The sequence below is a fragment of the Echinops telfairi genome, unplaced genomic scaffold, assembly GCF_000313985.2.
Source record: "Echinops telfairi isolate 266 unplaced genomic scaffold, ASM31398v2 ScPeMD7_7400;HRSCAF=8409, whole genome shotgun sequence".
NCBI lineage: Eukaryota > Metazoa > Chordata > Mammalia > Afrosoricida > Tenrecidae > Echinops > Echinops telfairi.
Genome location: NW_022111300.1, coordinates 43,061,016 through 43,075,756, shown reverse-complemented (window position 1 = coordinate 43,075,756; position 14,741 = coordinate 43,061,016). Strand labels below are relative to the sequence as shown.

Sequence of the window (14,741 nt, the reverse complement as noted above, 5' to 3'; positions counted from 1 at the left end):
CCTAATAAAATGTTTTTTAAAAAAAGCAGTTTTTGCTCAAACCTGGTTTTTTTGATGGCCAATTTAATAGAACAGCATGAAGCTGTGAAATTTTGCTTCCTGTTGGGGAAAATGCCGCAGAAACTGTCGTGATGTTGAACACAGCTTACAAAGACAGCACTGTGAGAAAACTCAGTGCATGAGTGGGCTTCTCATTTCAGAAAAGGTGAAAAGTCGATTGATGACAAACCTCATTCTGGACATCCATCAACATTCTCAATGCATGAAAATGTCAACAAAATCCGTGCACTTGTGCCTGAAGACCGATGAAGGACCACTGAAGAGATGGGGAGGTTATCTGGACTACCTTGGAGCTCGGTTCAGCACATTCTAATGGAACACATGGGAACGAGAAGGGTGGCTGTACAACTTGTGCCTCAGGATCTGACTGACCAGGAAAAAGTACATGGACTAGAATTATGCCTTCCTTTGAAAGAACAGCTCCGAAGCGACCCAGACTTTTTTCCAAGGTCATTACTTGTAACAAGACATGGGACTATTCTCACAACCCCAAAAGTAAACATCAGTCGAGCTAGTGGAAGATGCAATTGTCACCTCGCCCAAAAACGGCTCCCGGAGTGAAATCAAAGATCGAGATAATGCTCGTTTGTTTTTTTGCTGAGAGGGGGATAGTGCATTTGGAGTTCATTCCACCAGGTCAGACTGTTAATCAAGATTTCTATTCAGAGATTCTGAAAAGATTGTGTAACAGTGTGCAACGAAAAAGGCCTGATTTGTGGCAGATGGAGGACTGGTTTTGCCAGCAGGACAATGCACCTGCTTGCGCAACCATCTCAGAGTGCCAGTTTCAGCCTATACACCTCACTCACCTGACCTAGCTCCCGATGACGTCTTTATCTTTCCAAAAACGAAGAGGGACGTGAAAGGACAGCGATTTGACGATGTAAAACAGGTGAAGAAAAAAATGAGGGAGGTACTGTCAGCCATCCAAACAGATGAATTTGAAAAATATTTCAAGAATGGAATTGTAGACTTGACAAACTTGTATTATGTGTAATGGAGAGTACTTTGAAGGTGATAAGGCTGTTTTATAAAATAATTTTAAAAGATAGCTTTAAAGAAAAAAAAAATTTTCCGGGTATTTTAGGGACCCCACTCATGCAAATAGTAGAAACAAAAGACTAGTTACTAAACAAAATGATTTTCTCAAACCTCCTTTAAAGATTATTAAAATCTCCCAGAGCAAGCTTTGTACCACCCAGAGAGCTATTCGGGGTTTCTGGTTTTGTTGGGTTTTGCTGTAACTTTGGGTGGGGTTTTATTTCTCCTGAGGCTAGAGAGCCAAAGGACTGCTATTTAAATATTCCCCTCAGAAGAAGCCTCAAAGTCAACATGAGAAAATAGTTAGAGAAATCCCTAATGGTCCAGTCAACATACATTTTTCATAAAGTGATTATCCTCCTGCAGCCTCAGCTCCCTAAGCCTTTTCCCGCTTCTATAATTGTTTTCCTTGTAGGCCAGGCAACAATTACCACTGCTACAGACCGAGGAGGCTCACAGCAATATATTTTACAATACCTAAGTGTGGTGTCTCTGATATCGGGGGCTTTTATCACTAATTGCACCATAAAATGCGCTATTAAAACAGGGACAAACAAGATTGTAAAAATCGCATAATGGACCATGACCACTTACCACAGACATTCATAAATGTTACTGTACTACTTATTTTTCTTTAATTTTCCAGATACATAATTGTTGCTGCGAAAGTTTTACTTCTACGAGGTACCAACAAGAAAAAGAATGTATGTGGGAGTCCTATACTATCTGGGTTTGCCTTTCAATATACGGTTTGATAAATCTGCTCAGATATTAAATGCATAATGCCAGACAATGTTGTGAACAAGGAGGTCCTAGAAACACCTGTGTGGTCCCTTGAAGGAAATCAGAGGCATGGAAAATACATTTGAGGGTAATTTCCTGCCTCCCTCAAAATTTTACAGCAAAGAAGGAATGAAAGTATTGGGGGGAGGTGGGGAACTGAAAGAGAGAGAAAAAAAAATTGCACAATCTCAATCCATGAAACATATAATTGAACATTTCTCTCTTAGGGAAATACACAATGGTTAAAGGGTGATATTGTGCCAACTCCTAAAGGATATGAGTCAGTAAACTGCCTGTATCTGCCTGTTCGTGTGTTCAGCACTGTCTCATCCAAGAGCTAATTTTCAATTTTGTAGAGCCTGTGAACTCCTTTGGTTTTTATTCCCATGCGTAATCATTCAGGAAATGCAAATCAGGAATAAAAGAGAGTAAATACCCATTAAAGACTTTAATGAATTCTTAGGTAGAACTAGAAATGTTAAGGACTGATTCTGATCAAATATCGAGATTTTATCAAGTTTTTATTTATCAATACCAGAGCCAAATGGATTTAAAAGTATGGCACACAAAAACTCAAATTCATTGCCATCACATCACTGGCAACTTATAGTGACCCTATCGGGCACTTCAGGTTTCACTTTAGGTTTTAACTCTTTATGGGAGTAGAAAGCCTAATCTTTCTCCAGCAGAGCTGCTGGTAAGTTTGAACTGCAGACCTTGGGGTTAGCAGCCCAATGCTCAGTGCAACCCATTATGCCATCAAGGCTCCTAGTATCGACCTAACCCAACATTGCGCAAACCAAACCAGGGCTTTGTTGCTATTGTTTGTAGTTGTTGTCCAGTCTACTCCATCTCTCGGCACTGGCCTTGACAATACTAAAGACAAAGAGCCAAGCAATTAACGGGGACTCTATTGGCTCTTCTTTCACTTTTGGGTTACAAATTGGGCTGTTAAGGGCAAGGTCCACAATTCAAATGAGCAGCTGCTCAACTGGATAAAGAGGAGGCTCTCGGCTCCCCTGCAGATTCACAGCCATGGAAACTCACGAGGGCTAGTAGGCGTTGGAAACTATTTCATGGAAGAGTTTGGTTGGGCCGAGCATTCTTCTATGATGATCTTCTGCTACAAGGCCCTACCTGGGGGCATAAATGGGATGCGCTCAACTACTAGCTGAAAGGTTGACAGTTTGAAATTCATGAGAAGCACTTTGAAAGAAAAGTCTGGCAATCTATTTCCAACCGGTCACAGCCCTACCGCGAAAGTGAGGAGTCACCATGAACCAGAATCACTTCAATGGCAATGAACAGTAACAAATATTGTTAACAGAAGAAGTAACCTTGATTATAAGGGTTCAGAAAGTCTCCCAGAAAAATATCAGCACATGTAACTCCACCATACTATTCTCAAATTCTGTCATCAATCCCTCAGTAAATCCAGAATCTGATTTGAAATTAGATGATAAGTCACAGTTAGCATCTTAATTGGACCTAAATTCATTCTTTTTTTTTAAAAAAAAAATGAATATTAGCTAGTGCTCAATTCTTCAAGAACCAGACTGAAATGTTTGCTTTAATTTTAGAAACTGAAATCACTTAACTCAGAGAAACCATTTTAAATCATTTTAAATATAAAAATATTTAAAACACAAAGAATAATTAACCTTTACAAAGAATCAAATATTTGATACGTTCTAAAACAATGTAAACAGAAATCAGAAGATTAATTTTCAATAGTGTCATCTCCCAAACTTCATTTGCTGAGACATGCCTAGTTGAGCAGAGTCAAAGGGGAGCTCCCCACACCGTGAGCGCACACACGAAACTCACTTTGTCAGATGCCTCGGATGCCAAAAGGTTAGTTGCAAGGGTTTGCAGCTTATGATGGGCCATATTTTTAAGAGCAGCTAGACTGCGTCTTGTCATGGCTTGCTTTAGGTTGACGGCAGGATGGCTGAGGGAATCAACAGCCGCAGGAACGGTTTCATCACAAGCATTCAGAATCTCCACTGCTGTTATCCCCATCACACACCGATCCAACGCACCTGGAAGACACATTGGCACAAATATGACGCAACATCGTAACACTTGAAACCGTTGTTTGGAAAAAAAGAGAAATGGTCCCGGACACCACACCTCAAAAGGCTTGAAGGAACAGTGCCTGGACGCTCACAGGGTCGTGAATAGTGCCCACTCCCACTAGTCAGACTGAAACCAACTCACAGGTCAAAAGTAAAGTACTCAGGAAGATCTTGCCTTCGCAGCAGAGAATAATCAGCCCCATACTTCACAGTGCTCCAGCCCCGCCTGCAGAGGGCCAAAAGCTGGACCCCAAAGGACCAGTTTCCAAATAAGTGAGCGACCTCCCATAACAAAGCTCAGTAAGATTTATAGGGTTAAATATCCAACAACCAAACAAAATTAAATTCAAAGACATAATTAAAGTATGCCCAACAGCAAGAATAGGTTACTAATTATAAGAAGAAAATTCTAACAGTCAATACTGACCTAAAACTGGCATAGGGGTTAAAATTAGCAGATAAAGGCACTTAAAATGACCATTTTGATTCAGATGGTCAAAAGTTTGACTAGAGGTGTGGAAGATACACAAAAGTCCAAAATAGAACTTTCAGAGATGAAACTATGTCAATCAGACAATGTAGAAGACTGGTAACCATAAAGATATAGCAACAAAAGCTATGACAAATTAAACACACAAAACAATGTTTCAAAGGGAGAAGAGCATCAGTGACAAGCTCAAGTGATATCGTCTACACGGGGAGTCCCCAAAGGGACAGGTCTGAAGGAGGAGAGGCAACCTTGTTAAATAAATATGAGTAGTGGGCAAACGCTTTCCAAATTTGGTGAAAATTATAAGTCTCTTGATGTGAGATGTTCAACAAACCTTCAGCAAAAGATGAAGAAAATTGCATATTGCTCAAAACCAGTGATTAAGAGAAAATCTTAAAGCAGCCAGAGAAAACAGACACATCATAATCCAGAAGAACAAAGACAAGCAAATTTCTCCTCAAAAGCAATGAGAGAAAATAATGAGGTACTGAAAGGAAAAAGAAAAGAGAAAAAAAAAACCCTGTCAATCTAGTATTCTACACCCAGAGAAAAAAAATTTCTTTAAAATGAAGGTGGGACAGTTTTTCAAACATAAAAAAAGCTAAAGGAATTCAGCAGCAACAGACTCACAGCACAAAAATATTACAGGAAGCGCTGTAAGCAAAGAGAAAATGATTCCATATGGAAATCTGGATCAACATACACAAAGCAAAGAAATCAATGGAAGTATTAACTACACGAAGTAATGCATGAAATTCTGTGCTTATTATTTTTCCTCAAACATAATAGATTATTTAAACCAATGAACACAAAGAATAAAAATGATGTTCCAAATGAGTGAAAACAAAGAAGAAGAAGAACAACGTAAAAGGCATAGAGAGTGATTCAAATATTCTGGATGAGAGCAACTGGTTGGTGCAAAAGACAGGAGGAGGGAAAACAGGAGGGAGGAAAGGTAGCACAGAGAACCTGGTCTTAAAGGCAGTATGAACTACCATCATTTACAGATTTTCAAAATTAAATCAGTGGTATGTTGAGGCTTTGTTTCGTACAATTAAATTGGTGTGGAATGGCTAAGAAGAGAAAATGAGTAGGGAGCAAACCAAGAAAGAAGACAACTGAAGTGAGGGGAATATGCCATCAAGGAGAAAGGCACCCTGGGAAGAGAAAAGGAGGTGGGAGGACTAATGAAAACAGCCGAACCATGAGCTGCAGAGGGGCAGAGCACAGAGACCACTCTGAAAGGCAGTCCTCGCTCCCCTCCAGCAACCTCGACTGTGAAACTGAAGGAGACCATGAAAAGCAGAGAAGGAAACTGCTTATATTTGGTGTTCACAAGGCTTTTTTTAACTCTTCCATTCTTAGTGCCTTCCTCTTCCACAGCATTTTAAAAGCAGAAAGAAAAACAGAAACGTAGACAAAATAGAAAAGGTGACCATATGATTGACGGCAATTTATTGTGAAACACACCAGTACAATAAAAGCTCTGCTGTATTAAATGCTGCCAGCAGAGCCAAATGTGGAGAAAAAAAATAGTTATCCCTAAAATCTTTGACTAATCAATGACTGAACCAAAGCAGCACCTCTTGAATCTCTTTGATAATCTTAGTTACAAGAAAACGATAATTCCAATAAATATAAAATCATTAAATTTCTGGAGGCGCTGAGCCTGGATGAACCCCAAGGAACTATTGCCTGAGATGACTGTTAAGCCTTAAATTTAAAATATCCCTGGAAGTCTTTTTTAAGGCAAGCATTAGTTTAGCGTACGTAGTCAAGAATGGCTTCCCTGAGCATTGTGTTTATTAAAGAACCATCTATGCAGTCCAGCAGGGAAAGATGAGGCAGACTGCTCCTGGCAAGACTGACAGCTTTGGAAACACTACACAGAGTCACTGTGAGTCAACTCAAAGGCAGTGGGGTTTGGGTTTTATCTACCGGTATATGGGTAAAAGTGACAATTACTTGAAAAGCTAGTTAGGAAGCTTACAGGATAGTGAGCTTATGTTAATAGAGGTCAAAGATGCAGAAAACTGGTGGAGTGAATGGTTACACAGCAGTGTGGTTGAAGTACAGATGGAGAAATTATTGAATTGGTATATGTTCGATTAAGTATATTTTGAGCCAACAACGAAAAAAAAACACGAACTCCCCCCCACCACCCAATATCATATAAATAAGGGTTTAAGAAACAAACAAAAAGTAACAAAATGTTTCCTTTTTTTTGTTAAAGCTAGTTTTAACCAAAAACAATACATCACCAAGACCTTTTTTTTAAAAACCAAGACCTTATATGAACACCCTTGTCTGTTTATATCCTAGGCAAACTGCACTCAGCAAGGACGAAGTGAGCACACAGCACACCTGTGTCTAGTTCTTCACATCCTACATCCATTTCCAACATACAAATATTTGCTAATTCCTTGTTATGTTTTTTTAGATATTGAAGTCAAAATGATGATTTTAGTGCACAGCTCATGAAGTAAATATAAAAACAGATGTACCCTATATACTCGAGGATAAACCAGGGCACCTAATTTTACCACAAAAAAACTGGGGGCTGGGAAGGGGAAAAATTGGGGAGTGGATATCAGGGGCTCAAGTGGGAAGAGAATGCTTTGAAAATGATGATGGCAGCATATGTGCAAATGTGCTTGACACACTGGAGGAATGTATGGATTGTGATAACAGATATAAGAGCCCCCAATAAAAGTATTTTTAAAAAACTGGGGGGCTTTTTCAGAATAAAACAATGTGCTAAAAAAACTCGACTTATACTCGAGTATATACGGTACTTTAGCAATATGGGTGGGGAGGGAGAACAGGACCAAGTACATTAACAAGACTTTGAAAACCTATTTCTATTACTTTTTTTTGCCAATGTTCAGTGGCATTTGCAGTTGTGCAAGAAGATCTGATAACTGTCCCTAGAGGTGCAGATATACCATGTAAGCAACAAGTCATTTTTGCCATGTCATGTAGCAAAAACGACAAAACTTGGCAGGCAGCAATGTTGTAGAAGCTTGGTAATGGTAGATAAGAAGAATACTGTGTAACTAAGTCATAATTTAAAGCATCCCATTAATTCCCAAAAAGACAAGACACTGGCTTTGTCCAAGGCCTGTGGGGATAACACTGCGAGCCTACTGGGAACAGCAAGTGTGAAGAACGAGACAGCTGATCCCAAAAGCAGGTCAACAGCTCCGTATAAAAGCGGTCTATGTGTACAGGGTAAACAGCTCCCTGGGGAAGCTCCCACTGTGATCTTTTCTGAAGCAGATCCCCAGGCCTGTGTTCCAAGGCACCTCTGGGTGGATCCCATCAGCCACCTGCCAGATGACCATCAAGCTCTATGGCCCTTATCACAATGGCATATCCACTTCTTTCTTCTTAGATATGTACGATGGATTTTATTTTTCCCGTTGTTGAGAATAAACACAGCAGGACACCCACCAATCTGGCAGTTCCTATCTGTACTGATTCAGTGACACTAATAACCCCTTTAGCTGTGCAACCCTTCTCGCCCTCCTTTCCTAGCCACTCTGCTTCCATTAACTCGCTGCCCCTCACGGTCCTGTCGAGCCTTTCAAGCTGACCTGGTCAACTGGGTCGCCTAGAGTTATTTCTTAAAAGAGCAGTGTGTTCAGGGCAGACATTCTTTACTGTTAAGCTAAATGACTGCTTAGTTTAAAGAAGATTTCAGGGATATTTTTGATTTATTATCTCAGGGCCATCGTTTCAGGGGTTCATCCAGCCTCCATGGCTCCAGAAAGTCTAGATTCCATGAATATTTAAAACTTTGTTCCGCATCTGCCCCCCTTTAGCTAGGCTTCTTCTAGAGGAGCTTTGATTTCATACGATACAGAAGTTCACAATTTTTCTTAAAAATCCATATCCGATTCCTTGTCCTTCTCTATCCAGTTCCATTCATGTTACTGGCTTCAAAATCGTTGAGATAAGCACTGAAAATAAAAATGACCTGGTTGAAAGACCCCCCCAAAAAAGGAAAATGTACAGGGCATAGAAGGACAACCTTACGTGCTATTAAGCTAGAAACACAAGGATCATTCACCACAGAAAACATAAGAAAAAAGTGCCCAATATGCAAGAATAGTATTAGTGTAACATGCCCTCAATTGTAAAAATATATTCCCAGGGCACTAAGAAGAAGGATAGTTTCTTCTCAGAGTTTAAATACATTTCATACATCAAACCTTGTCTGAATCTGATTTACCTCGCTTCATTTTTTATTTATTTGATAAATAAATAAATTTAATAAATAAATAATGCCAATACCTTCAGGATGTGCCTTCCTGCCTCCCTAGGGACCTCTATATCACTAGCGAAGGCCTGAGCAACAAGCAGGAAAAGGGAATGCACACCTGCTATTATGGTGGAAATCCAGAATAAATTCTGCTTCTCTATGTTCATCTCGATTTAAGACTGTCGTATTGACTGGTGTTTACCCCAATCCTCTAAAAGGTCAAAAGATAACTGAGAATTTTCAATCTTATATATTGTGCTTATGAGCTTAATTACTAGACTACGAGGCTGCTCAGAAGAATAATACCCGCCAGTATCCCTATAGCCAGGGACTATTTGTCATTTCCTTCTAGGAAAATTACGGGAAAAGTCATGTTTTTCAGTAAGGTCTCATTTGTAAAGGATTTCATATATTTAAATATCTGAGAAATGCAGTAAAATGATACTCTACTTAATCTTATTTGATTTGAACAGGTCCTGGAAAAGCTTACCATACTTTTCTACTAAAGAAATGTCAATAGCAACTATTGATTTAAAATTTACAGTATTTTAAATACAATGTCTCAAGGAGGGCATTTTTGTTATAAATACTTTTTTTGACACTAATTAACAAAGACTATGTTTCTAATTGTAGGCACTCCTAAAATTCAAGAAAATAACAAGTCAAACAATGTGCTTACTAAATAATAGCAGTTAACATAAATACAAGTACACACACTCATACATATATGTGTACACACACAAAATTATGCTTACCGCCCACCGGATTAATACGAACTCATCTGATTTTCCCAGTAAAGCTATGAAATAGAAGCTGTGAAATGAAATAGAGTCTCATTTTACAGATGAGAAAAGCGTAAGTCCAACGAGTTGTCTAAGACCACAGAATGAGCAAACGGAGCAGAAAAGATTTAAACCAAGCAGTCTGCCTTCCGAGTCTAGGACAGAACACATGATGCTTAGTTTGATGGTGGTGCAAACCCACACACATAAAGTCATGACGATTGTCATTTGTCCCGCAGGAGAGGGGCAAAAGCATCAATGAACACTAAAGCAACGTGCAAAACTGCACATGGCTCTGACAGTAATTTATGCCTTTTAAAAGGCAGAGGAAATGAGATATGTGATATTACACTGAAGGGATTGGAGTGAATGAGCTGAGACAAAATGCCTATGTAAAATGTTGAATGTGAAAGTCCCCACCCCAGCCAGTCCTGTGGCTTTGGGGCTCGGCTCAAAGGGAGTCCCTCTGGGACATAGGGGTACAGTGAATGGTGAGACCTTTTGCTGGGCATGCCTACACAGCAGGGTGTGCTGGGCCCCTCTAGGGTTTCCCATATGGAGGCCCATAAATTTCTCCCCTTTTACTTTAAAAAAAAAAAAAAGAAAGTGGTAATCTGCTCTGTAAACTTTCACCCAATTTACAAATAAAAGGTAAATTACTAAATTTTCAAAAATAATCAGAAAAAGGCCACAAAGAAATATGCCCTGACATTAATATTTACCGTTGGATAATAATGTTAATTTTTCATTCTCTTCTAAAACTTTTGTGCTTTAAAATTCTTAAACAAAAGGAAGAATCTCTTTTGCAATCAGGCAAGAGAAAAGTACAAAACCAGAATGTCTGACACACTTCCAGGTGGACACACTCTTCTAAGACTACTACCAACCAGGGGTCCTAGTGGGGCCGAGGGTATGGACTGGGCTGCTAACTATTCACAAGGTTAATAGTTAAAAACCACCAGCTGCTGCTCAGGAGAATTCTACCCAGAATGTGAAACCTTTATTTCATTCACCTCCTACACTTAACTGTCCAATATTGCTTTTCTGCTATTTAAATAAAAGAAACTTTTCTCAGATCCATTGTTTATGAAGCTAAGATAGCAATGACTCATTCACTTTATACATGATTGGCCTCATGGGTTACGTAAAAATTGCTTCTCTTTCTATCACGGGTAAGGCTCAGTTTTCTGTTATGTCTGTCCTCTGAAAAGGCCCTGGCGGTGGTGTGGGTTTGGCATTGGGCTAACATTAGGTCAGTGATACAAACACAGTAACTGGGGGTTAGGAGGGGTGGGGATGAGGCTATCTGTTCCAGCAGAGATTCACAGGCATGGATACTCCAGGAAGCAGCTCTACTCTGGCCTAAAAGGGCCACTAGGAATCAGCATTGACTCGAAAACCATGCCTTTGGTTTTCAGCTTGGTCCTCATTTGTATACGGTCTTCAATTGCATGCCCTTAAAGGTGAAGAACTGCTCTACAAATACTGTATATACTCGAGTAGAAGCTGACCCCAAAGATCAGCCGAGGCACCTAATTTCACCACAAAAAAAGTGTGCTGAAAAACTCGGCTTATACATGAGTATATATGGTAATTGGCCTAGCAACACAAATAAGAAGGCACTTAAATATGAAATAGCTCCTTGTTGATAATGATAGGGGAATTTTAATTTACCTTTTATTTGTAATTTGGGTGAAAGTTTACAGAGCAGATTACCACTTTTAGAGAAAAAAAGTATTGACATTTCAGGGGGTGGGATGGGGGGTTGCGTGCGTGCATGCGTGCGTGTGCGTTTCCATGGAAATAATTTATCTTTTAACCCATTTTTCCTTGAACATTTTTAAGCCCTCTTCATGTATTCTGAATTTCTCAGAAATCGAATTACCCCCCTCAGATCCCCTCTTTCTTGCACTTGGACTTACCAGTGTCCATCTGCCAGACGTACACAGAGCCGTCCGAGCATCCTACAACCAGGTAGTCATCAGGAGGCCTCCACTTGATGACTTGGATAGGGAAAAGGTGCCGCGACGCCAGCATAATACATTTTTTCTCTCGCAGGCTGAGGAGCCCTACAGAGTGGTCACTGGCTACCGAACAGATGCAGTGCTGCACTCTGGCCTGAGAAGAAGAACAAACCTTCATCACATTGAGATTACAGTCAAAAGAACGTGAGTCCTGTCCTCCATGCCTTACACCAAAATCAATTACGCCTTCGGTCCCCATTGACAATCATTCAGAAGGTTAGGTTGTGTTGAAACATATTCATATTTCTTCCTATTATGCACAAAACACCCAGGGCAATCACCACGATCCCTAAATCAATGGATGGATGGATGGATAGAATTAATCCTGGACCCCAATGGAAAGGAAGTGTTGGGAAATCGGCTGCTCCAATTTGAAGATGACCTTACTGAAATGATCGCTGTATCTGAGCTGGCACCGCGGAGAAATTGATCTGTTACGATGTGTTCTCTTTGCTGTGTGAACTTCCCTTTGTTTGCCAGGAGAGCTGCTGCCTCCTGTTTGAAGGCCTGTCATCCAGACTCTTGCTCTTCCCTGCATCTTTGCTCAAACACAATACCCTGGTGAGCCCTCCGACACCACCGTTTTCAGAAGCCCCCGACAGTTCGCATTGTCTGGGGCAGCTTCCTGTGCCCTCTCGGTGCCTGCCTGTCACACCGCCAGGTGCACCCCACAGTAGCCAATTAAACCCTCTGCTGTGCGTTTCCTCTTGCCTCGAGTTGTTGCCCCCTCTTTAGAAAAAATGAGGTCGAAATCACTGAGCAAAGACACAGAAAGGATGTTTGTTAGAAAGAGAGAACCCAGGCCACTGTCTAGAAAATTAGAACACTGCATTTTTGGCAAGACAATTTGAAGCTTCTTAGGGACTGCCTTTGATTACTGAGGGAAACCCTATGAAAACAGCTATCAGAAATGCATGGCTGTCGATAAGGCAGCTCTTGACCACGGACGCGACTGGCTCGTGGCATTACACGCATACCCCACTGGTTCTGGGAGATCCAAAGAGACCCATCGCCAGTCTCATCCTATTGGGCTCCCCAGAAGTGAAGGGGAACAGTATCTGTTCCAGAATGGAAATCTGGGTGAACAATAGCCCAATGCGCTTTGAGAATTACTGTTGTTACAGTTGTTCTTAACCCTAGCATCGACCAGAGCGTTTGATGTGCACAAGTGAGCCTCCTCCTCTCTCCAGGAGAAATACTCTAGCCCTCACAGCAGAGCACACTTTGGGAAAAGCTGCTGCACACGATTGGGCTATGGAGAAACTGGGCTTTTCCAATTTCCCATCCTGGGCCTGTGCATCCCGGCGGGAATTCCTGGGTGGGCACTCTGCGTGTCCCCTTCACTTTCCTCTGTCTCTTTTTTTTTTAAACCCTGACTTAGCTTTAATTCTATTTTATTTTAAATAACCTGAATAATTTTTTTATTTTCTAAATAAGCTAAGCTCAATTGTGAATATGGCAGGATGGAGCCAAAAAAAAGAATAATACAACTTTTAACTGTTTGCTTTGTTCTTAAGAGTGGCCCTCGGGTGGCACTCTTCTGGAAGCTTAGGCCTGGTAACCTCAACTACTAAGGTCAGCCTTTCAAAAACACCAGCTACTCCAAGGGAGAAAGATGAGGTTGTCGGCTACCCTAACTCCCAGCCTCGGAAACCATATTGCTATGAGTTGGAATCAATTCAATGGTGTGGAGTTTCGGTTTGTTCTTAAACTCAGGTGTTTTATTAACCCTTGTTAGCTTTCTGGATACTTTTTGCTGTATAATAATTTCAGAATTTTAATCAGCATAGCAGGTGTTTACTAGTTTTGAAAGGTAAGAGAACTAAGCCCCAAAAGACATCATAAACCTTTATTAAAATATCATAAAACTTTAAATATGTATGTATTAAGCTGACTTCATTTCCCCTGGTAAGCAGCAACTGAAATTGCAAATAAGATTTCTGACTTATAGAAATATATTAAAAATTGAAGGGCAGTTGACTTCTAGAACAAACCTTGGCTTGATACCTAAGAAATCATAATATAGTGATAAGTTACAAGCAATCGCTTAAATCTAGGCAACGTTAGAGTAAAACAGGTTAAATATATGCACCATGATGCCTTTATTTTCAATTATTTTACACTACTATCATATTTCTCAGTTTCATCATAAACTCATTGCTAACTCAAGACAACAGATAGCCTAATACAGTGGACTCTATTTCTAGGAGTTATCATTAACACTGAGTTTATATATATCAAATATGTCCAATATTCTTTCAAATGGGGTGGTAGCTACAATATGAATGCTTAACTACTGTTTTCTATTTTGCAACATCTGCCAAACAATGTGGTCATTCTATTTATTTCTTTCAGAGAAAATGAAAGTGGCCTTTTTCCTTTGTGCAACTAGGGAGAACGATTTCTCAAGAGCCCCCTTCTCAGCTCTGTGCACCCTTCACCCGCACCACACACTGGTCAGCAGCACACTCACACCTGTCACTGCTCTGCATTCTGCTTCTCTGACTCACAAGCTCTCCAAAACCTTGTTGAAAGGACAAAGTTCAGAAAGGTTCGAAATTGGGAGAAGTGATCTTTCTTTGTGGGAATTGCAATCACTCAATACGATGAAGCAAAATATGTATGGAAATGATTTCATGGAAAACTGATGTGCTCTGTAAACCTTCACCTGGTTCACAATGAGAAGTTGTGTTGTTTTTCAATCTTGTTCAGGAAACTACTTCTCATTGTCACACTCTTCAATGGCCTACTGGTTCCCCTAAGGCAAGTCATGCATGAGCGTTCCCAATCATTCCTTTTAAAGTGCACAGAAAAATGCACCAGCCAATGTGCGCTTCCTCCAATATTTTTCACTATATTAAGTGAGCCTAAAATTATCACTATTGGCTGATCTCAACATTGGAGGGGATACAAAGCTACTGACCCCCACTGACCACACCCCCTCTCTGCCAATATCTCCTTCCTATGGTCCATAACCAGCAAAGACTGACTCATTGTGCATATAAAACAGGCTTTACCATTCCTATGACTGAAGCTTTGGGATAACTGGCTTTCCATGGGCAATGTCCGTGCTAGAATATTTAGCCCCTCCTCCACACATAAGCACGGGGGAATTCTCAGGAATCCAGGAAAATGTAGCCCATCCTCACAAAGAAACTGAGAAACTTCTACACGATACCTCTATACGTATATAACAATCAAAGGGCATATGGTGGGGGG

The 14,741-nt window shown here is 40.4% G+C and overlaps 1 protein-coding gene across 2 annotated transcripts in view; it reads right to left on the bottom strand.

Annotated features, from left to right (window-relative positions):
- WDR7 (WD repeat domain 7) overlaps positions 1-14,741 on the bottom strand; it is a 349,883-nt gene that overhangs the window by 273,459 nt on the left and 61,683 nt on the right. For both annotated transcript variants that reach the window (XM_004703006.2, XM_004703007.2), the window contains exons 13-14: positions 11,421-11,616; positions 3,712-3,926 (exon numbers count right to left, since the gene is read on the bottom strand). In XM_004703006.2, the coding sequence (XP_004703063.1) occupies positions 3,712-3,926; positions 11,421-11,616 (411 nt within the window). The remainder of the gene's footprint in view (positions 1-3,711; positions 3,927-11,420; positions 11,617-14,741) is intronic.